Source organism: Meriones unguiculatus, chromosome 12 (assembly GCF_030254825.1).
Source record: "Meriones unguiculatus strain TT.TT164.6M chromosome 12, Bangor_MerUng_6.1, whole genome shotgun sequence".
NCBI classification, from domain to species: Eukaryota; Metazoa; Chordata; class Mammalia; order Rodentia; family Muridae; genus Meriones; species Meriones unguiculatus.
Genome location: NC_083360.1, coordinates 1511224 through 1532549, shown reverse-complemented (window position 1 = coordinate 1532549; position 21326 = coordinate 1511224). Strand labels below are relative to the sequence as shown.

Genomic DNA, 21326 nt, shown 5'->3' with positions numbered 1-21326 from the left:
CAACCAAGGAGCATCAGTGGCTGGTACTGGTGGAGGTTTTACCCTTCAAGCCACCAAGACATCCACCCGGGAGCGCCTGTGGGGAAGATCTCCACACCCTCCCCTCTCTGAGAGGCTCTGCTTTCCTTTACCGCCTGGTCCTGCTGCTAAGCCTTCTGAACTCTAGGACCAGAAGTTCTGGAGGGAGGAGGTGGAGGGGTGAGAAGAAGAAAAGGGAAGGAAGTGGTAGAAGGAGGTGGCTCTGTGAGTAGAGTCCAGAACTCTTCTGTCCCTTCTTCCACGGTGGGGACTACCAGGGCAGTCGGGCAATAGGTCCAAACATCATCTCTCAGGCACCCATGAGAGGCGGCTCCTCTGCACGGGCTGCCCATCCCCTGTCTTCACATGGTGACCTTCTGGAGGTAGCCGTGGTCTGTGGGCCCCAGAGGGTCACAGAGAGTGAAGGACAACTGAACAATAGGGGTAAATGTGCGAGGCGGTGATGCTATGGCCCCGAAGATTATACAGTTTAACTGGATAAACCGATCCTATTTCCATAAACCGATCAACACTGCCTTCATTAGACTGTCCGTGGCTGGACCTACTCCTTTTTTATTTTAAAGGTCTGAAACTACGTAGACAAACTACGCTGTGATTAAAAAAAAAGAAAAAAAAAATGAGCTAACGCCACGAGACGACTGGAGTGTTCTAGTTACGATCCAAGCGGACAGACAGTTGCCACGCACCGCTCACTCTTCCCGGAGCCCTCGCTCTCGGGAGCGGACGCCGCCTCTTTAACCTGCCGGGGCTCTGCGAGCTCTCCCGTGGCCCTCGGCGGTGTACACGGGCGCGCGTGCGTGTGTGCCCGGCGCGCAGGGAGGGAAGAGGCGCGCGGTCCGGGCTCTGCGTCACTCTCCGCACCTGGCGGGAGATGGCCTTCGTGGCGTTGGCTCCGCGGAGGGCGCTCCAGCCCGGTCCCGTCTTCCTGCCAGGAGGGCCGGCGCCCCGTCCCGCCGCGGGTCCCCGGAGCCAGGGGGACGGGGCGGGGGCGGGCTGGAGGCGGGGGTTGCGGGCGTCGGAAGAGCGCACGCCGGCCCCGGGCGCCCGCGGGAGCGCGCTCCACCACCACCTGCTGAGAGCCCCGGCCGCGGCGGGCGGCCCGAGCTAGGCACAGGCCGCGGGGAGCACGCGGGGAGGCCGGATGGGGCGGCGGCCCCGGCGCCGGCCCCGAGCGCCCGTGGGGGGGCGGGCCGCGGAGGCACTGCCGGGGAGCGGGGGGAGGAGGCCGCGGGGGACCCGCACTGCAGCAGCTGTTGCTCGCCCGTGACTCGCCACTTGGGGCCGAGCCGCGCGGCCGGCGTCGCGCGCTGCGCAGGGCCGGGGAGGGCGCCGAGCCCCGCGCCCGGCTCCCGGGGCGCTCGCCAGGGAGAGCCCAGCGGCCGCCCCGCGCCGCTGCCCCCGCGCCGCCCGGCCGGAGGAGGAAACGCGAGCCGCGCAGACGCCTCCCCCGGCCGCCGCCGGCCACACCGCCGCGCCTGTTGCTGCCGCGGAGCCGCGGCGTCCTCGGCGGAGACTTGAGCCGTCCCCACCCGCGCCGCGCGGCCGGCCGAGGACCATGCGCGCCCCGCGCGCCCAGGCCCCCTTCGGGACGCCCGGGGACACCTGCGCGCCCCGGCTCGGCCGCGAGCCCTGAGCGCGCCACTCGCCGGTAGGTGCCGCCTCGGGTCCCTCCCCTCCGGCCACCCCGAGCCCCTGGTTGCGGAGAAGCGCGGTCCCGCCACCATGGGCGTTGCAGGCGATCTCCAGGGGTACGCGGGTGGGGGAGGGGAAGCAAGGCTTTCGGGGCCACCTTGTGCCTCCCACTTGAGGGAACCGAAACCTCGCTGCTCTGAGACGAAGGGGCTCTGGCTCCTGTCCTCCTCTTCCTCGCATCTCCCGCCTCCCTCTCTCCCGCCAAGTATCCCCAGGCGAAAGCGTTGGTAGGGCAGCCGGGGGGGGGGCACAGTGACCCAGGCCACCCTGGGAAGCGCAGGGCACTTTGCAGTGACAACTTGGGCAGCTGCTCGGCGGGCGCGGCAGCCGTTCTTTCTGTGGGCACGTCCTGTCCTGGCCCTTTTGGGACCCGGCTTAATTGTCTTCCAGCAGCTTCCGGACGGCTCCTGAGTGAGAGACTCCGGCCTCACCGGCTGCCTGTTCTCTCCTCTTCTCAAAGATGTGTCGTTTCGTTTGAAATTCACCTAGGTGTGGCGTTCCGGGTTGTGATTTTGTTTTAAATGGCTTGTTCCCCGGAAGTTGCTTAAAAAGGAGAAGAAATTGAAAGCGATGATTGTTGCTCCCAGCAGACCGTCTGTCGGCGCCCTGGTGTTGGCGGGCAGGCGCCCGCCTCCTGCACCTCCTGTTTCGGTGACTGGGAGAGTTCTTTCGGTAGTAGACCGTTAGTGGCAGCGCTGAAGGGAGTGTTTGAACGGCCTGACCTAAATGGGTCACACCCAAGGAACTCCGCGGTCTCTACCGGTCCAAACTCGAAACTTTTTTGCGTTGCACCCACACTGGAAAAAGACGTGAAGTGGGTTTCCGTGTGTTGGAGGATGGCCAGGCTTGGGCTCTATTGTTAGCGCAGCTGCTCAGGCTGAGAAGGATGGCACGAAAGTGGGGTGGGAGAGGGAGGGGACCGCTGTGCCCAGAAGCAGGACCGCCCCTCGCAGCCACTTTTCAGGCTCACTACCCATGTTCTTCTGTCTTGAACCTGGCTTACAGCTTGCCGAAGCCCGCGATGCTCCTATCCTTTCTTAGCATTCAGAGGACTTCTCTGGTGCAGAGTCAGCTCCTTCCTGGGACCCTTGAGGACTTTCTTTTTCTTTTCTTTATATTTTTTTGGGGGGAGCAGGGTTTCTCTGTGTGGCCTCCTCTGTCCTGGGCTTGATTTATAGACCAGGCTGGCCTCAAACTCAGAGATCCGCCTGCCACTGCCTCCCTGAGTGCTGATTACAGGTGTGCCACCGTGCCCAGCTCCTTGAGGCCTTTTTAGAGAAATCAGGAAGGTGCATGGAAAAGGATGTAAGATGTGCTTTACAGCTGTTAGCAGCGAGATGCTGGGCCTCCATCGTGCCTGTGTTTATGTATTTGTACCCACCAGTTATAGTGGCCAACTCTCTAAGTTTTTTTGTAAGTAACCATGGCTGTGCCGTGAGCTACTGGATGATAGGAGCAGCGGTGAGTTAAAAGGTACCCCAGAAAGTGCTGCATGTATTAGCTGATGAACAAGCGTGCTGTGGTTGTGACATACCACAGGAGAGCTTTGCAGTGGACCTCCCTGTCACAGCCCACTCTAGGCTGTCCTCAGAGAGCGCAGGGGTTCCCTGATGATAACCCTTCTAACACATAACACCTACTGTGTCACAGTATCTGAGGAACTTTGGGAAGATGAGTGGCTGGAGGAGCACTGGCTGTCCCCTGTCCCTTCACTGTCTAGCCTTTGTTAATCTCTGATCCTGCTTCCCCAGAAGACAGCCTGGACCAAGAAGGCTGTGGCCATGGCCCAGAGCCAGGTGTCCTGGGAGCCGCCGCTTTGTGGCCTGTTATTTTCTAGGATGTGCTCCTAGAGGAGGGCTGCCTGCCACCCCTTCCCCAACAGCTCTTTGATAGAACAAGGGGCAACAAAGCCAGCAGGGATGCTTGGAGAGGACTGTTTCAAAATCTCCTCTTTCATCAACATGAAAGCTCCAGCCTTTCTCTGTGGGTCTCCATCCCCCGCAAAAGCCCCGTATATGCTCATATGGGGACGTGTGTGTGTGTGTGTGTGTGTGTGTGTGTGTGTTACTTTGCCTTGCCCTTCTCAAGTTTAACGGCTGAGGTAATCCCCGTGCTTGATCTGTCTCCTGGCCCCGTCAGCCCTGTTCTGTGCTTGGACATTGAACTTGAAGAAACAGAATCTGTTCATTAAAATAACCAAAGGGCCCCAGCCACCAGCATGCAGGGTTCACATCCAGGAGCAATGAACTGGGTCTGTCTTTAGTCACAGCTGCTCCCGTGTGAGTTAATTTGCTGTTTCCCCCCCTCCCCTTCAACCCTTTATCTCAGTGAAAATTTTAAAAGGAGATTCTCACAAAAGACACAATAGTTTCCTTGATCAAGAGTTTGGACACTTTGAAGTCAAAAATTCAGTTTGGTTGATTCACAGATCTAAGGACAATGGATCCCACCTCAGACTGCAGGTACTTAGGGAAGTTTTGGGTTGTATGAAATAATCCTAACTCTAAGCTTTAACGAGACCAAGAAGAGTGTGGGAAATATGTCTCCGTACTGACAAATACAGCTAATTCTGAGTTTGATGTCACTGTCAGGATAACAGCAACCAGTTCTTTCTTAGAAGCTGACACCGACTAGGTGTGTAACACCCCCTGGGTACCGTGTACCCCTGTACTCCCTAGTCCTGGGAGGAAGGGGTAGATCAAGGCCAGCACTGGCTGCAAGTGAGTTTGTGGTCTTCCTGGGATACTGGCTCCAGACCAGCCAAGTACCCCCACCCAACGGCAATAAACTCACTTCACTTTAGCAAGTCACTGTTCACCTCTTAACAGGCTGGCTCACACCTGTGATTCCAACTGCTGCAGAGCCAAGGCAGGAGGACGGAGGGTTGGAAGCCAGCCTAGTGAATTATGCAATATTCTGTCTTGAAATGAAAAGAAAAGGGGCCCGGGGGTACAGCTCAGTGTTGGAGTCTTTGCCTAGCGTGGATGAGGCACTGGGTTCAATTCCCAGTACAAAAAATAAAAACATAACAAGACAAGTATTATATGAAATCAAGGAATCTGTACTTCCCATAAGAGAGTATCATGAACTTGCCGGAATCTGTGAACATGTACAAGTGGGTTGCTTCACACATGCCTGGCACCTAACTAAAATCCCTGCTGTATCTTTGTTTCTTTCCTTTATGTTTTAACGCTAACATTAAGCTTGACTTCTCAAAGCCGTGGAAGATTTAGATAGAACAACCAAGCTCCTTCAATTAGATGTTTGAGTGTGACGATGCCATTAGAGTGAGAGGTCTGGATTCAAATCTTGCCTTCACCAGTTGCCTTACCAGTGAGGTAACCCCTCCTGTGAACTGGAAGATGAAGCAGGCCTGTCTCAGCTGTGACGGGCATCTGCATCAATTGTCCAAGAAGCAGTGGTTAGTTACAGGTGTTTCTCTAGCAGTGAAGAGTAAGCATGAATGCAAAAGCCGAAAGATCCAGGTTCAAATCCTGATGCTATAGTTAACCATTGGCCCCTAGGCAAGTGCCCTCCCCGTTTTTTTCCTCTCACTTGTCTGTGGTTGTTGTGAGTTAAGTCAGTCAATAGCTGCACGGCAGTTTCATGTTGACACTAGAAAGCAGCCGGGGAGGAGGCTGTGTGTAACCTCGAGGGCCACCCAGGACCCCTACCCTCCTGCCCTTTCTCCTGTATAACAAGATAGAAGAGGATACACGACGTGGTAGCAGCCTGCTGCAGGACCAGCTGGAATTATCTCTGCTTTATGCAAGGGTCCATTCCAAAATGTCATCACTTGAGAGTTTAGATTTGAGAGGCACACCCCAACACGGGGCATGGAGATGGTGAAGAGGCTGGGTCCACTGGCTTCTGGAACTCATCGTCGACTGCTGCCCTGGCTGGAGTAGGCACAGGTGGCTGCCGTGTCCCTAAGCTGTGGCCATACCGTAAGATTGGCGTACAAGGTTGCAGTGTAGCTCTGCTCAGGCTCACTTCATTAAAGCATTGATTCATGGGGGGAGAGTGGCCATCTGGAAACGTCTGCATCTTCTGTGGTCCTCCAACACTGTGTGTGTGTGTGTGTGTGTCATTATAAATAAAACACCTGAGGCTGTACTCCATGGGCTTGCTTCAGTTCCTGCCTCCAGGCCCGTCTTAAGCCCTTGCCCTGCCTTCCCTCACTGATGGACTGTGATGTTGAGTTGTAGCCAAGTAAGCCTTTCCCCCATCAAGCTGCTCTGGTCAGTGTGTCATCACAGCGACAGAAATCAGACTAGGATGTCAAGGAACAGACGTGGTGAGGGCACCCGGACTGATACAACATGGTGGACGCCATCACAAGGTAGAGGTAGAGGTGAAGAGGGGGAGTAGGAAAAGGGAGGAACCCGACTTCTTCGTGTTAAACCCCTTTGTGAGAACTAATAGATTCTTTCAGAAATAACTCATTACATGAGAAGAGAACTTATCTCTTCATGAGGGCGACACTAGGCCCTACCTTTTAAAGGCTCCACTTTTTAACACCGTCACCTTGAGTGCCAGTCTTCCAGACCGGGGGCATCCACTCAAACCACGTGGAGCCCTAGTGCCTCCCTGCCAGCAGTTGAGGCTGAGGCGGGGACAGCTGAAGCTGCCCAGGCCAGTTATTGGAAAATTCCCTCCTACCTTCTGGGGTTTGCTGGATGGGGTCTGGCTATTGGATATTTCTGTCCTACCTTCTGGGGTTTGCTGGGATTCGGTAATGTGGAGCTTGTGAACCCCAGCTTCTCTTGTTCTTAGCCTTCATGTATCTCCCCCACATTTTTGTTCTTAAATCGAAGATGGAAGCAGCTTTTTATCCTCACACAATGTGGAGGACATTTGGTATTCTGCATTATGGAAATTGCAGTCACCAGATTTTTAGAAACAGAAGAAACTTGGAGAGGATCTTATTTTATTCTCCTGTAAGAATAAACTTCAGATTTGGAGAAGTTAAGTAACTTGCTTTTTCACCTTCACTTTTGAAAGCGTTCTCATGGGGGAAATTGAGGTTCTTTCCAGTTTGTGGATGGGAGTCAGGGACTTGGACTGTCTCAAATCTGTCACTAAATTTAGACGAGTCACTTCTCCAGAACTCAGTTGCTTCATTTCATATATGAGGGAAATTCCTTATTGGCTTAAAAGGACCTGGATCACTTTAAAGTCTTGTGATGCTAAGTGCATTCTTTCAGGGTAGCAGAGCTCACTAACAGTTACTGGAAGGGCTCTAGGAACAGTGTACTTGTGTGTGTGGGTAGCTGCTACATCTAAGGGTCATTCGGGAGGCTCAGGCCTTAGCAGAACCCCACTGGACTAACAGGTCATGGGGTTTACTGCCATGGGTACAAGACAGAAGAGACCTCAAGATAGGTGGTTCTCAGGGTAGTTTAAAATGCAAAGGCTCGATCCTGAAAATGGTGTGGCTTGGGGTAACTCTGAAAACAGTGGGGTGATCTGCATTGAATATTATGGGGTATTTAGTTTATTTCATGAAACTTTTGATTGAAAAGTAATATGGTTATTTACCTAGTCTAAGTTGTTGCTTTGACACAAGACCAAGCAGGAGCAACTGAAGGTGGAAGATCCTGATCTCAACAAATTCCAGTTCATTATGGTGGCCGGAGTTGGCTAACCTGTGCTGGGGCTTAACAGGTCTGGAAGAAAAGAGCATGGGCTGAAACCAGAGGTGGACATAGCCTTAGTGTCCTGTCCCCAGCAGCTAGGCCACACATCCCAAAGGTCAACCAGCCTCCCCAGACAGCACCAGCAGCTGGGAACCACGTGCTCAGAACGAGCCAGTTCATAACCAAACCATAGCGCTTATGCTGGAATAATCAGGATTACTCCAGAATCCTTATGTGTGATGCCAATAAAATGGCAGAAATAATTCCATGACTGATAGCTCACCAAGTGGCTGAAATGACAAGGAAGCAGAGGAGAGGTTTTGTCATGCTTGTTGTCACCTGATTTATAAGTGTGTTACCTAAAATAATTGAGAGATCTCAGGTCTATCCTTTGTGCTAATTCTAGAGTTTCTTTAAACACGTCTTGGGATTAGCAGCTGTCAACGGTTAGAACTTAAGGCAGGTTCAGTTACAGGCCTGGAGGACAAGCCAGGCTTTGGGAGGCCACTTCACCGTCAAGGGGGAGAGTATTGTCTATTGGATTGTATGAACTTTTGGGCCTTCTGCTACCACGAGTGGGAGTACGCTAGAGGAAGGGAGGGAGACTCCCAATTTTATAACATATAGCCAGGCACTAAATAACCTATTGCTTTTTTGTTGAAAGTTTGAATATTTAAAAAAGGAAACCCACGAAGCACTGGGCTTGAGAGGTGCCTCAGTGAAGAGGGCATACTGTTCTTTAAGAAGACTGGAGTTGGTTCCCAGCACCCACTTTCGGTCGCTTACAACTGCCTGTGACTCCAGCTCCAAGGAGATGTGATGCCTTTGGCCTCCCAGGGCCCCTTTCATGAGCACATACCCACACACATGTACAAAGCTAAAAATAATAAAAATAAAGCTTAAAAATTTGTTCTAAACTGTGTTCACAATATAAAATTTTGGGCTGGAAAGATGGCTCAGAGGTTAAGAGCACTGGCTGTTCTTCCAGAGGTCCTGAGTTCAGTTCTCAGCAACTACATGATGGCTCACAACCATCTATAATCAGATCTGGAACCCTTTTCTGGTATGCAAGAAAACATGTAGGCAGAACACTATATCCAGAGTAAATAAATAAATCTTAAAAATATATAATTTTACTTTTAGAATATATGCATATAAGTATATATATGTTATATATGGAAAAGAGTAAAGAACAGACTTTATTTCTGTCTTAGAAAAGGTTTAGAAATTGAATGCTGATGTTTCTAACCCCAAACCTTAACAGTTTATGAAGCTTGCCAGCCTGGTGAAGGATGCCTGTTCAGACTCTTAAAATAAACGTGATGACGAGGCTCCGAGTGTGGTAGTGAAAAGGGCATGCTGCTGGTGGCTGTGCCTTACCTAGGGAGAGAGAGGCCACGGTTGCTTCAGCAGGGCTGTAAATACTTAGACCAGACCACAGGATGAGAGGGGCTGGTTGAGAGAGGAGTGTCCTCTGTGGTTCTATGTTTCTACACATCTCACGGGCAGAGACACCGAATGCCTTTGTTCTGAACTACTCTTCTTGTCGTGTTTCTGCCGTGCACGTTTATGGTTGATAGAGATGGTGACTTCCTCCAGTGCAAGCGGATGTATTGGTCCCTATAACACACTCGGGTTCCCTAAGCCCAGCTCCTTCTATGATAATTCACCGTGACAGACGTCACGTGGCCCACAGAAGATAGAAAAGTGGCATCAATGCTGTCATTACTGTTGGTCCTTTAACTTCCATGAGGGCATCTCTTTCTTCTCTCAGCGGTCTAACTGTGAAGGCCAACTTGTCAGCGTCAAGTAAGGCAAACTGTCAAGCCCTGAGTCAGTGTTAATCTGATGTTCTCAAGAGGGGACCGGAACAGCATGCACTGTGGCACCAGGCCATGAGAACCCACGTCTTAAATGGGGGCTGTGACTGGTGCTGTGTCTTACAAGCCAAAGAGTGTGTGCAAGAGGACATTAGGGAGAACATTCCAAGAGACCGTTCATGTGTAGAGCTCATGGCCGGTGATGACCGAGAGAATAGCAGAAGAGTTCTCTAGGGCAGGGAAAAGGTCAGATATATTTATATGGTAGAGTCAGGACTGATGGGATGGGGGAGGAATCTCAGAGACTTTGGCCAGCACTGTCCATCTGGAAGGCTGCCAGAAGGTCCACATGGTAAAAGACTGATCTTTCGGAAGCCATGACCGGGAGATGATGGGATGGTCAGGAGGTGGGCCTTGTTGGAGAGGTCTCCGAGTTATTTAACACTGTGCCCTTGAAGGAGATGGTGGGACTCCATGCCCATCCTCCTCCTCCTCTCTTTTGTTGGTGTGAATTAAGTGGCGTATCTCTGCCCCACCCTACTGCCAGAATGACCTCCATCACTTAAAAGCAACAACACAAGCAACCCCTCACTGACTGAAGGTCTGCGGGTCGCAAGCCAAAGCAGCCCTTTTCTCAGGCCGCGTGTTGATTGTCTTGGGTGTTTGCTATTGGGATGGAAAGCAGCGAACAGATTAAATGGAACAGATGCTGTTTGCTGGGGTGCAGGAGGAGTTCTGGGGAGGAAGGAGACTGCCTTAGTTACAAAAAAAAAAAAAAAAACAACTGCATTTAGGCTGAGGTGCTTATTAGCTCGGAAGGTGAGGTAGAAATTTGAATGGGTGATTATAAAGCAATCTGTGAGACCAGTCCTTGGGAGTTATTAGAATGTGTGTGATCCACGTGTTTTGGGAGAAAGCAATCAAGAGGATGGCCTCTGGGACCAGATGCAAACTCTTCCATGTAACTTTGTGGCAAGCTATCCCAGGCCTTTGATCTCCAGGTTCAGAGTTGCCTCTAGTTACACACATGTAGAGTGTGTAACGCTCATTGAATGTGTTTGTTGGCACCAAAAGATACTGTCCAGAGAAAAAGCAGGCAGGATAAGGGCAGAGCCTAGGGATCCTCAAGAACCTGAAAGCAAGCACCCAGAGTTAACACAGGTGCAAGAAGAGTCTCAGGGAGGGAGATGACGCAGGTAAGCCCTCGCTCTGCAAGTGTGAGTGCCAGAGTCACAATCGCCAGAGCCCTGGTGCATGCTGGATGCGCATGGTCGCCGTCCTGTCATTACAGCCTGGGGAGGCAGAGGTGGGATCCCCAGAGCAAGCCGGCCATGGAAATAGCAGGAAGCTCTGGGCTCAACTGAGAGACGCTGCCTAAGTGGCTAAGCTGGAGCGGTGCTGGGGGACCATTCCCAACACCAACGTCATCCTCCATTCGTGCATCATCTCTGCGTCCACCGACACACATGCAAACGTGTGTGCACAATGCTTATGGCAGCAGGAAAAGAAGAAGAAGAAGGGAAGAGGGGCCTGCCTGAGGGATCCAGCAGAGGGTGCAAGGCAGTGGAAGGACCACTTGGCTGTCTTTGGATTTCACAACCTGGAAGACCCGAGTGGTTTTATGCAGTTTTCGTGGCTCTCCAGGGCAGATGAGGAGTTCCAAGCAGAAATGGATGGGCAACAGGGAGAGAATGCAGCAGGAGGAAAATATCTGGGAGAAATTTGCGAGAAAAATGAAAAGGAAGACTTGTGGCTGAGGGTGGTTCAAAGTCAAGGGAAAATACCTTCTCTTCCTTCTTTGTCATCAGCCTCCCGTTTAGGATAAAAGATAATTCTCTCATGCGCTAAGAGACCCTTGAGGCCCTACTCTGTATCAGACTCGGTGCCAGGTAGTTTAAAGTATCCCTGAGGAGGCCCTGCTCTGTCAGGTAGCGGGGAGTCGGAGCAAAGAGGACAGCTGCAGTCCCTTCATGGGCTTCCTCCTGTGTTGGTACTCCAGAGGGAGGCGTGGAGAGGGAAGGCTGGGTCAGGCTGGGGTGAGCAGAGTTTGAGATGCTATTGGCAACTGAGCTTTGCATAAAAGTGTTTTGCCATCCTCTGGGATGAGCTTTAAGATCCATCAAAGGTAGTTGCTGATAATAGAGAAAGGAATTTAATCCAGAGGGTTTGGGTTCAGAAGAGGTAACGTTGATATCTGTTGTTTTAGTTTAGGCTCTGTTGCCTTGAGGAGACAACATAACCACAGCAAGTCTGAAAAGGAAAACCTGTAACTGGGGCTAGCTTACAGTTTCAGAGGTTTAGTGCATCATCATCACGGCAGGACGCGTGGCTGAGACTCCTACGTCTTGATTCACAGGCAGCGGTAGGAGACTGTGTTACACTGGGTGTGGCTTGAGCGTAAAAGACCTCAAAGCCCGCCCCACAGTGACACACCTCCTCCAATAAAGCCACACCTACTCCAACAAGCCCACACCTCCTAACAGTTTATTCAAAGATGTGAGTCTGTGAGGGCCATTCCTGTTCAAACCACCACAGTTGGTAGAGTGGTCAAGAATAAAGTGAGGGCTTACAGTGCATGAATTAAACAAATTTTTACCATGTTTACAGCATGATAAGCTCTAAATATTACCTATGTATTTAGAGCTTATATATGTTGTATAACCAAATATATGTTAATAGATAGTATGAACCTCTAGGTCACTGGTTCTCAACCTGTGGGTCATGACTTCTTTGGGTGTTGCATATCAGATATTTACATTATGATTTACACTAGTAGCAAAATTATAGCTATGAAGCAGCAATGAAATTTTATGATTGGGTGTCACCCTAACATGAGGAACTGTACTAAAGGGTCATGGCATTAGGAAGGTTGAGAACCACAGTTCTGGATAGATTCAGGAAGGGTCCTTTAAATTCTGAGTAGAGGACAGCCTCTACTCAAAGTCCATGCCCGTGTCCTCAGGAATGTCTCACTTTCCTCCCATCTCCTTTCTTTCTCCAACGGCTAATGTGTAATACTTACATTAAAATATCTTAATAAACACCAACCCTTTCGGCTGAAGAGATGGTTCCGTGGTTAAGAGCACTTCCTGCTCTTACGGAGGACCTGGTTTGCTTCCCAGCACCCACAGGAAGGTTTACAACCATCTGTGACTCCAGTTTCAAAGGACCTAGTGCCCTCTTCGGGGCACCTTGGGTACCAGGCACTCAACATGGCACACATGCATATATGCAGGCAAAACATTCACACACATTTAACAACAAACAAACTATAAAATAAAAAGCTCTCCTACCCCCCAAACAAACAAACAAACAAACCCCCAGATGTTAAAAAGTAAAGTTAAATAAGATATGAGTATACATACCCAGGGGCTTCGGTTGTTGGTAGAACAGTAGCTTGGAAAGAGTAAGGTGCTGAGTTTTTGTTTTAAAAGTAAATTTGATGGAATGCTAGGTGACTAGGACAACTTTTGAAAATCTGCTTCTGTAAACTATGACAAGGTTTGGTTGATATTTTTTTTCTTCCTCACAGATTTTTTTCCCCCTGGGGGAAATTACCTCTACGAAATTTTATTATCTTAGAGAAATTCCCTGAAATAAATTTTAAGTACTCCAGTAGGGTGTGTAGCTGCCAGAGCTGTCTCATTTTCTCCCGTGCTCTGTGTGTGTGTGTGTGCGCGCACACATATGTCTACATGTGTATATGTATGTATGTGTATTAGATTTGTTCATTTCCTGTGTAGTGTTTTGCTTGCACGTATGTCTGCATCAGGCATGTGCTTAGTGCCCCACAGGTCAGAAGGGGCGGTCAGATCCCCGGAACGGCAGTTACAGATGGCTGTCAACCATCTGTAAGATGGTGATACGGTGAGGAACTGAGGCCAGGTCCCCTGTAAGAGCAACAAGTGTCCTAACCCCTGAGCCGTCCATCTCTCCAGCCTCCGCCTCCTCCTGCCCTTTTTTTTTCTCTGACATTGTGAGGCCCATATTCTCCAGCAGATCCCCAGCGGGGCTTTGTGTCCCACAATGAGTGTGACAGCTACACCATTTCTAGGTTTAATGTGTAATGCAATTTCAGGAAATCTCATTCTAGGGAGGGTTTATTTGAACAAATATCCATTTCTTCTTCCATTTCAGTTTCAGACTGTTAAATTCTGGAGTAATAACTCTGAACGCAGCGATTGCTGTGACTTCATTAAATTCTAATGCCCTGTTTCTTCTCCCCCAGGATTCTGCCCTCAGAAGCATGTGAAATAGATTACTTCATTTGAAGTAGGAAAATAGCGGCGCGCTTTTCTGGCTCTCCAGACCCTTCCCAGGATGGAGGCCATCACGTTCACAGCACGAAGGCATGCATTCCCTAACGAGGTCTCCGTGGACTTCGGCTTGCAGCTCGTGGGCTCCTTACCTGTGCACTCTCTCACCACCATGCCGATGCTGCCGTGGGTGGTAGCCGAGGTGCGGAGACTCAGTGGCCAGTGCTCCAGAAAGGAGCCTGGGATGAAGCAAGTGCGGCTTTGGGTCTCGCCCTCCGGACTGAAATGTGAACCTGACCTGAGGAAGAGCCAGCAGTGGGACCCACTGATCTGCTCCAGCATCTTCGAGTGCAAGCCTCAGCGTGTCCACAAACTGATCCATAACAGTCACGACCCGAGCTACTTTGCCTGTCTTATTAAGGAGGACGCCGCCCAGAGTCAGAGCCTCTGCTATGTGTTTAAAGCAGATGATCAAACAAAAGTAAGTTGAGGCGGGGAGCTAAAGACAAAGCCTGGATGGCCGCAGAGCGCGCATGGGGCCGGGGCGGCTGCTCAGCCCAAGTCTACTGGAGTAACGAGGAAACACTGCCGTCATTCATAGGTTGTTTAACAGAATTTTAGACTTATGGGAAGAGTTTCTAGAGCTTGTTGAAGGATGCTTATAATATATATTTAAAATTATAAGCTTTGGGTTCGGAAATTCAATGGGAAAAAAAACCTGCCTAGAATTATAAATAAGAGTTGAATTGTCAGGATTCATGTTCCTTAAGACTTTTGCTTTGAAGTTTCCATGTGCACATGAGACACGGGTGATAGGGGTTAAAGTAAAAACAAAACAAAAGATCATGGCTCAGTGCTTGCTGGATCCCAAGACTGTGTTTCTTGTAAGTGACCAGGTGAGGGCCAGGCCACTCCATTGCAAACTGCATTTTGAATAGTGAAGTTCTAGGTCAGTGATCTCCACACTCTTTAATCCCATTACAAAAAACTTAGTTATTTATAAAGCATATAAAAATACTTTAGCCAGTTTCCCAAGACATAGATAACATTTGCTCATACAAAGGTCATTGATAAGATAGGAATTATGAATCTAAGTTTTGATATTATCAGGGTCCTTTTGTGTCTTTTTCCTTTAGCTAATGTATGGCTAGATCTGATGACCCTGATATTGTGTCTGAGAGGAATGTATGAGGTGAGGTCAAAACTGTTTCCTTGCCTATTTCTGCTTGCACGGCTGCCCGAATTATTTGTAGTACTTTGCAGTACTTACTTCAAGCCTGCTTGCCCATCTCATGAGTATCAGCGCATGTAAAAGTGAGAATAGAATCCATATAGCCACTTTCTCAACTGGACTCGTGGATGAAAATGTAGTTTAGCACAGTACACAGGAAACAGTCACGCGCCCTGCAGCTAACCGCATGAGTGGCCTGAAGGAGGTGTCATGTGACCGGACTAAGGATGCCAAGGTTCCTGTGGGAATGACAGTGAAGTCTATGGTTCTCATGCTTTCCTTTCCATATTTTCTTTTGCTGTTTTTAAAGGCAGGTTTCATGGAGCTCAAGCTGGTTTCAGACTTAAACCCTCTATGTAGCAGAGGTTGGTCCTGAACTGCTAACCCTCCTGCCTTCCCCTCTCACATGCTGGGGTTGCAGGAGTGCTCTATCATGACCAGCGATGCTTTCGTAATTTCAAGTTTAAAATGGGAATAGAAATGCCAGTATTTTTATTGCTCCTCCCAGGCTTGTTTGCATGCTCTCCCAGGGGTAAGAGAAATCTAGAAATTAATGTTCTTGTTCCCAAGGATAGCTTGACCCTCCGTAGCCACATGTTTCATGTCAGTGGATTCAGCTTACAGCAGAAAATGTTTGAAAATGTTTGCCAAAAATTTGCATTCATGCTGAACATGTCCAAACACTCTTCCTCTTGCCCTCTCCTCTGAAGGATAGTATAACAATTCGCAGAGCACTGGCGGATGTCAGGCATTACAGGCAGTCTAGAGGCTATTTGAAGGATATAGGAGGTTGTGGAGGCTATTGCTATTTGAGAACTCTGACATTTTGTAGGAGAGACTAGAGCATCTTACAGGCTGTGGTGTCTGTGGGAATCCTGAAGTAACTGCCCCGAAGATGTCAGGGGACAAGCAGGGACTTTGTGTAAACTCACGCTTGTGTTTTCCTTTTGCGCACTGATGGATGGCTACTGCTCTGGCTGGTGTCTCAGAGGTCATTAGCGGAATTGAGGAGGAAGACAGGTGCTCCAGGAGCAATCAGGTTCAGTGGTGCATGCCAAGAGCATGAGGAAAAGGCAGAGTGAAGTCTGCGTGCCCTGCGTGTAGGGAAGAGGCGTTTTTGTTTGTTTGTGTTTGTTGGCGTGGCACTCAGAGTGGCCATCCTACTCAGGTGCCTCAGTACCGTGAATCATTCAGTGTTGTTGGATGCCTCATCTCAGATAATGCCCCACAGGGTCCCCCTTGAAAGTTCAGAGAGACCGCTTCTGGGTGCAAATCCTGTCTCTGTTACACACAAACCGGTGACCTCGAGCAACTGAGTATGTTTGCTCCTCTGTACAATGGGAATGACTGTAGTCATTTTCCCACGTGGTTGCTGGCAGGGTTAAGCGCGGCAGAATGGGATCCAGAACTGAGTGTGCCGGCTTGAGGTTGTAGCAGTTGCCCGGCAGACACAGATCCCTGGCCTCCATGTCAAGCACTGCCAAGAGAAGAAAGGAAACCACCGCAGCACCAAGCCTTGATGGCCCTGGAGAGTTCTCAGGGCATTTGGAATTGTACTTATTTACTTGTGTGCATTTGACGGGGGAGGTGAGCATGCCGTGGGGTGTGGGTGGAGGAAAACTTTGTTTCGTAGCCTGTCCTTCCACCTTATGGGTCCTGAGGATTGAACTCAGGTTACCAGGCTTGGCAGCAGGCGCCTTATCCCTCCGTGCCCTGTCGGCCATGGAGGCAGATGGCGTGCTCCTCCCGCTCCAGGGGTTGGTGAGAAGAGAGTAAGTCTATGGAGATGTGTGTCTGCAGCTCTTGGGTGACATGCTTGCCATCCTCGAGCGACATTTTATAAGCTCAGCTCTCATGAAACTCTGTGACTAAGTCCAAGGGTTCCCGTTATTTGGGAAGATTCCAGAATAAGAAGGAGAGGTTCAACAGCTGTCTTTGGTGATGGATGTTTCATGGAACATATATCCGGCACCTCACACTTTTGGCTCTTTCCCCCAGTCTTTCCCAGACATCTGCAAAGAGCTCTGGCCACTCGCTCGGACACCTGACTAAAGAGGGAGATTTATAAGAAAATTTTGTAACCAAGGCTTTCTGTCTTGCTCCACGTAGAGACTTAGTCTTCCTCTATACTCTAAACGGCCATCTTTGAAGTGTAAATTAATTGAGGTTATTTTTTGGCTTATGTACAGTTTTTGCCAGCATCAGTTGTCATTAGAGTGTAGATTGCTGCCGCCCACTCATCTTGTTTGAGAGGGTTGTTGATAACATGGCTGCTTAAATCAGGCATTTTGTTCTTGTCAGAAATAGGCTAGTCAATGACACTGGCCCTGAATTTAACTGACATATCTATTATGTCCTCTAGACACCTTGGCAAGATGTCTCCTAACAGGATTATCTGTTGCAGGAGCATGCTAACCCACACTGGCGTCTCTCCACTCCTCGGTAACATTTTCTCACTGAAAGAATTCTCCAGATTAGGGCTTCTTCTAAGTGGATGAGGTCAGCCTTGATCGTGCTTGCCAAAGCAAACATGCCTCACTGCCATGGGCGTAGACAGAGGAGAACTGCTTGGGAGAGAATCCTTTGGTCAGCATCTGAGTTAATTTGCTGCAGACTGTCTAAGGCAAATAGGCAGCTGGAGGATTATTTTACAGGTAGACCGTGATACGGCCCTGGCCTCAGAACAGTGTGGAATGACTTCACAGAGCAAAGGTTCCATGACTGGGTAGCACCTGAGAAGTTTTGCCTGAGGGCCACTGTCCCCTTTAAAAAGTTATCAATCAGTCAGCACAACGAAGAAGTTACCAATAGCCTGGACAGTGTTGGTGGATATGGTTCATGATGATCAATACGTGCTTTGTTAGAAATTGAAACTAAGATAGTGTGAAAATACTGATTTTAAATTTATTTAAGCATAAAAGCAATGAGTTCCTTACATGTTAACATACACAGCAGTTCAGGGACTGAATTATATTTTCCATAATGTGTTTAGCAGTAACAGCGGCCCACTTTAATTTTTCCCGACCTCTGTAATTCCTGGTTTAGGAGAAGGAGGTAGGTGCCTCGTAACTGCCTCTCCATTTGTGGTGTGTTATTTTCACTGAGCATCTGAGGAAAGCTTGGCTTCAGTCGGAGAGGTGGTAAACAGCTGTGGTGACCTTCATGCTGCTACAGCGCAGCAAATGGTGCTTCCTGAAAGTCTGGCTGCTGTGCAACATCTGAACACGTATAGACACGTTTCTGTACTGGAAATCCACCGGTTTATTCTGTGCTTTGATGAATGTTCTGAAGCATTCATGATTCTGCACCCTCGTGCACTGATTTTGGAGTCTCCTTGAGTAACAGTGTATGCAAGCATGTCTGTGTGTGGATAGGTGCCTGTGTGTGCAGGTGTCTGTGGAGGCCAGAATCTCCAGGGGCTCTGCTTCTGGTCTTCTGGATTTGTTGTCCAGCCAGAAAGTGTCCTTTTTTTCTGTCAATAAAAGAGATGCTAAGTTTGAGGGGCTGATGTGGGGAAAGGGGAGCAAGGGTTGGGGTGGGCAGGGGCTAGTAGAGTGAAGCCAGGAGGTGCCTTTGGGGAGATGCACGTCCAGAAGTCTGCTTGGATCAGATAAACGGTGTTGGAGAGGATGTGTTTGTAAACAGCCTATGAGAGAAAAGGTTTTCCTTTTCCAGGACAACTAAACTACCGTTCTTTTTAAAGTTTCTTATTTAGTACTTTCTGCGCACATGATACAGCGTGTACAGGCGTGTGTAGGACATCCTTATGGAGCTAGTTCTCTCCTCCTTGATGTGGGTGTGAGGAATTGAACTCAAGTTTCCAGGCTCGCTCTGCAAGCATCTTTACCTACTGAACCATCCTGCTGGCCTATAACTCCACTGCTTGGAGGAGACACAAATCTGAAAGTAAACCGTGTAGGCCCCCTTTAAGTCTCTATGATCATTCATAGAATTAAAGCAGTACTGCTATTTTTCGAAACAAAGACAAAAGACAGTGTAGCCTTGCTTCAGACCCTGTAGCCCAACATCTTTCCCAGGAGCCCCATGGACTGTGGGCACCCCCACCACAGCCCTGCTCCTGGTTACCTTGCTTTAAAGGGGAGGGTGGTCAGAGCTTGGCTATGGCAGCTGTCCTCCTGTGTTAGCACTTTTCTCATCATTGTGACAAAAGCGACTTCAAGAGTGGAGGATTTACTTCGACTCACAGTTTCAGCGGGGGTAGAGTCCATGGTGACGGTGAAGGCATGGTGGCAGGACTGCCTGGCAACCGGTCTCAGTGGGTCAGAGGGCAGAGAGCAGAATGTAGCGTTTCCTTCTGCTTCCTCGTTTACGCGCGGTCCAGGATCCTAGCCCAAGGCTTGATACTGCCCACATCCAGGGAAGGTCTTTCTTCCTCAGTTAAACCTCTTGGAAAACATAGATATCTTCGTAGATATCGGCTGAGATGAGTTTCCTTGCAGATTGTAAATAATAAGCCAACAATGACATTTAACCATCCACTCACTTATACCAAAGCCAGCGTTGCTTTGGCTGTTATATTACTAAACTCAAGGCATTTCAAGTTGTTTCCTTCTGCTGTTAGTTTTGTTTTGTATGTTTTACTCAAGACCAACTTGTAATAAAATTTCACCATCTGGGGCAGGTGTGGCAGTGCACTCACTTGTTTGATCTCTGTGAGTTCGAGGCCAGCCTGGTCTATATAGCAAGTTCCAGGTCAGTCAGACATATATAGTGAGACCTGTAGTGAGAATTTTGGAATGCTGGGTTCTTTAAAAATCACAGCAGTATTATAAGAATATGCTTTTGTTTTACTCTCTGGTGAGGGGATATGGGGCAGTTTCCCAGTGGCTGGCTATGATTTGCCTCATCCTCTGGCAAGGGGTTGGGAGAGGGGCGTGATTTTGCCAGCTGCAGATAGTTTCTGTGACTGTGTGACATTTGGAATTGTGGAGAATTTCCAGAGGATATCTAATGCCCTCAGAGTTAGGGCCCCAAGAGGCAGGGTGGTTGGTGGGGGAGTGTTGCTTGGTTGCTGTTGGCTGGTCATGGTTAAGTAGTCATGCGCAAAGAGTAAACAACAAGAAGAAATTAGGTCTCCTGACTACGAAGGGCCAACTTGCCACCAGGAGCCAAAGCCCCTTATTAGCAGGAAGTAGTCTAACAATAACTTCTTCCCCCTTTCCGACCTCTGACTTTATTCAAGGATCTCCTCCCTTTCCTCTCTATCCTCCCCCCCCCCCTTAACTAGTAGAGGATTGCAAGGGAAGAAGAAAAGCTTGGAGAAGGGTGGAAGAAAGAAGAGCCCACAAAGTAGCAAGCTCAGGCTACAGAGACACTGTCTCAAAACAATCACATTTGCCATCTGTTTGGCATTTTAGGCAGCACTGTGCTTTTCAGGACTCTGAGTAGCGCATGGCCACTAATGGGCCTCTTGGCACGGCTGTTCTGTTCGCTGGTTCATTACTCTGCTTGCCAGGGTGAAGATGGGGAATGCGCACTGTGTCCCCCAAGTCAGCGGCTCTGAAGAACACAGCACACATCTTCAGGCATCCTTACGTGTTCGCCCTGCTACAGTGGCAGTAACTAGGCCAGCATTTCAGCGCTTTCTCTCTGGTTTTGCTGTTCAGTAAAGGGTTCTGAGAAGGTTTTGGTAGTCGTGTTCTGAGACTCTCCACTAGCCACACAGACTCATTCTCTGGGGTTTTCTTTGAGCGTAGCTTGTCAGCTATGACACACTGCACCGTTGTGAGGGACAGTGGAGTGTCCACGTCAGCTTGAAATTACTTGACTGACTGTCAGGCCAGACAGAAGTCGGTTGCCGGGTGCAAGGGTTGGCAAGGGTTCTTCCCATCTATAAAAAGAATGTCCGGGACTTGATGAACCCTGAAGTATTTGTTGGAAGGTTTCTGTTCACGACACTGGGTTGATTACATAATTTATTTTTGACTTTGAAAAATGAGTCTGAGGGGCCTTTAGAATCATGCTTTAGAAGACATGCTTGGACATGTCTTTAAGTCTTTTTTTTTTTTTTCCAACAAGTGCCACTTGACGTTGCCTTTTATTTTAGCCAGATGCTTTGAGTTTGATAATTGGTCATGAAAGCTAACCCTGTCCCTAAGAATAGGCTTTACAAGGAGGCTGAACCTAAAGGTAACCGCATCATAGAAGGACATGTGTCCAGCTTAGACCTTTCCTGTCTAGTACGGTAGCTGAGTGGCCGCCGAGCCCGTGACATGCGGCTGCTCTGGAAGGGGACACCTGTCAGGGAAGGTCCGTGGGTACCGAGGCACAGTTTGAGACACGGGATGCGTGACTGCGCAATAAGGTTCTGTGTTGGTTACGTGTTGGAGACGAGCTTTGCCTGTACAGGGTTACACTACATGCACCAAAATTGAGTTTCCTTGGCTTACCGTTTCCACATGTGTTACCAGATAAATTTAAAATGCACATTAGCTTAGATCCTCTTTCCACTGGTTAACGTAGAACTAGGTGACCTGACACGTTTGTCTGGAAATAACCTCTTTGCTCTCACAGGGAGACCACAAGTTCCCCTTCTTTGCTGATTTACGTATTAATGAGGGGATGCTCAGTCACCTCTGTAAAGGTCACATTTCCCAGCTATGACCTGTTCTTAAGTCTCCCACCATGT

The 21326-nt window shown here is 49.3% G+C and overlaps 1 protein-coding gene across 2 annotated transcripts in view; it reads left to right on the top strand.

The window, feature by feature from the left end:
- The first annotated feature begins 1541 nt into the window (after positions 1-1541).
- Tbc1d1 (TBC1 domain family member 1) overlaps positions 1542-21326 on the top strand; it is a 187162-nt gene continuing 167377 nt past the window's right edge. Inside the window, exons 1-2 of one of the 2 annotated variants that reach the window (XM_021647714.2) lie at positions 1542-1687; positions 13419-13927. In XM_021647714.2, coding sequence (XP_021503389.1) covers positions 13511-13927 — 417 coding nt within the window. In that variant the 5' untranslated portion in view covers positions 1542-1687; positions 13419-13510. The remainder of the gene's footprint in view (positions 1688-13418; positions 13928-21326) is intronic. The other variant, XM_021647715.2, reaches the window with a different exon arrangement.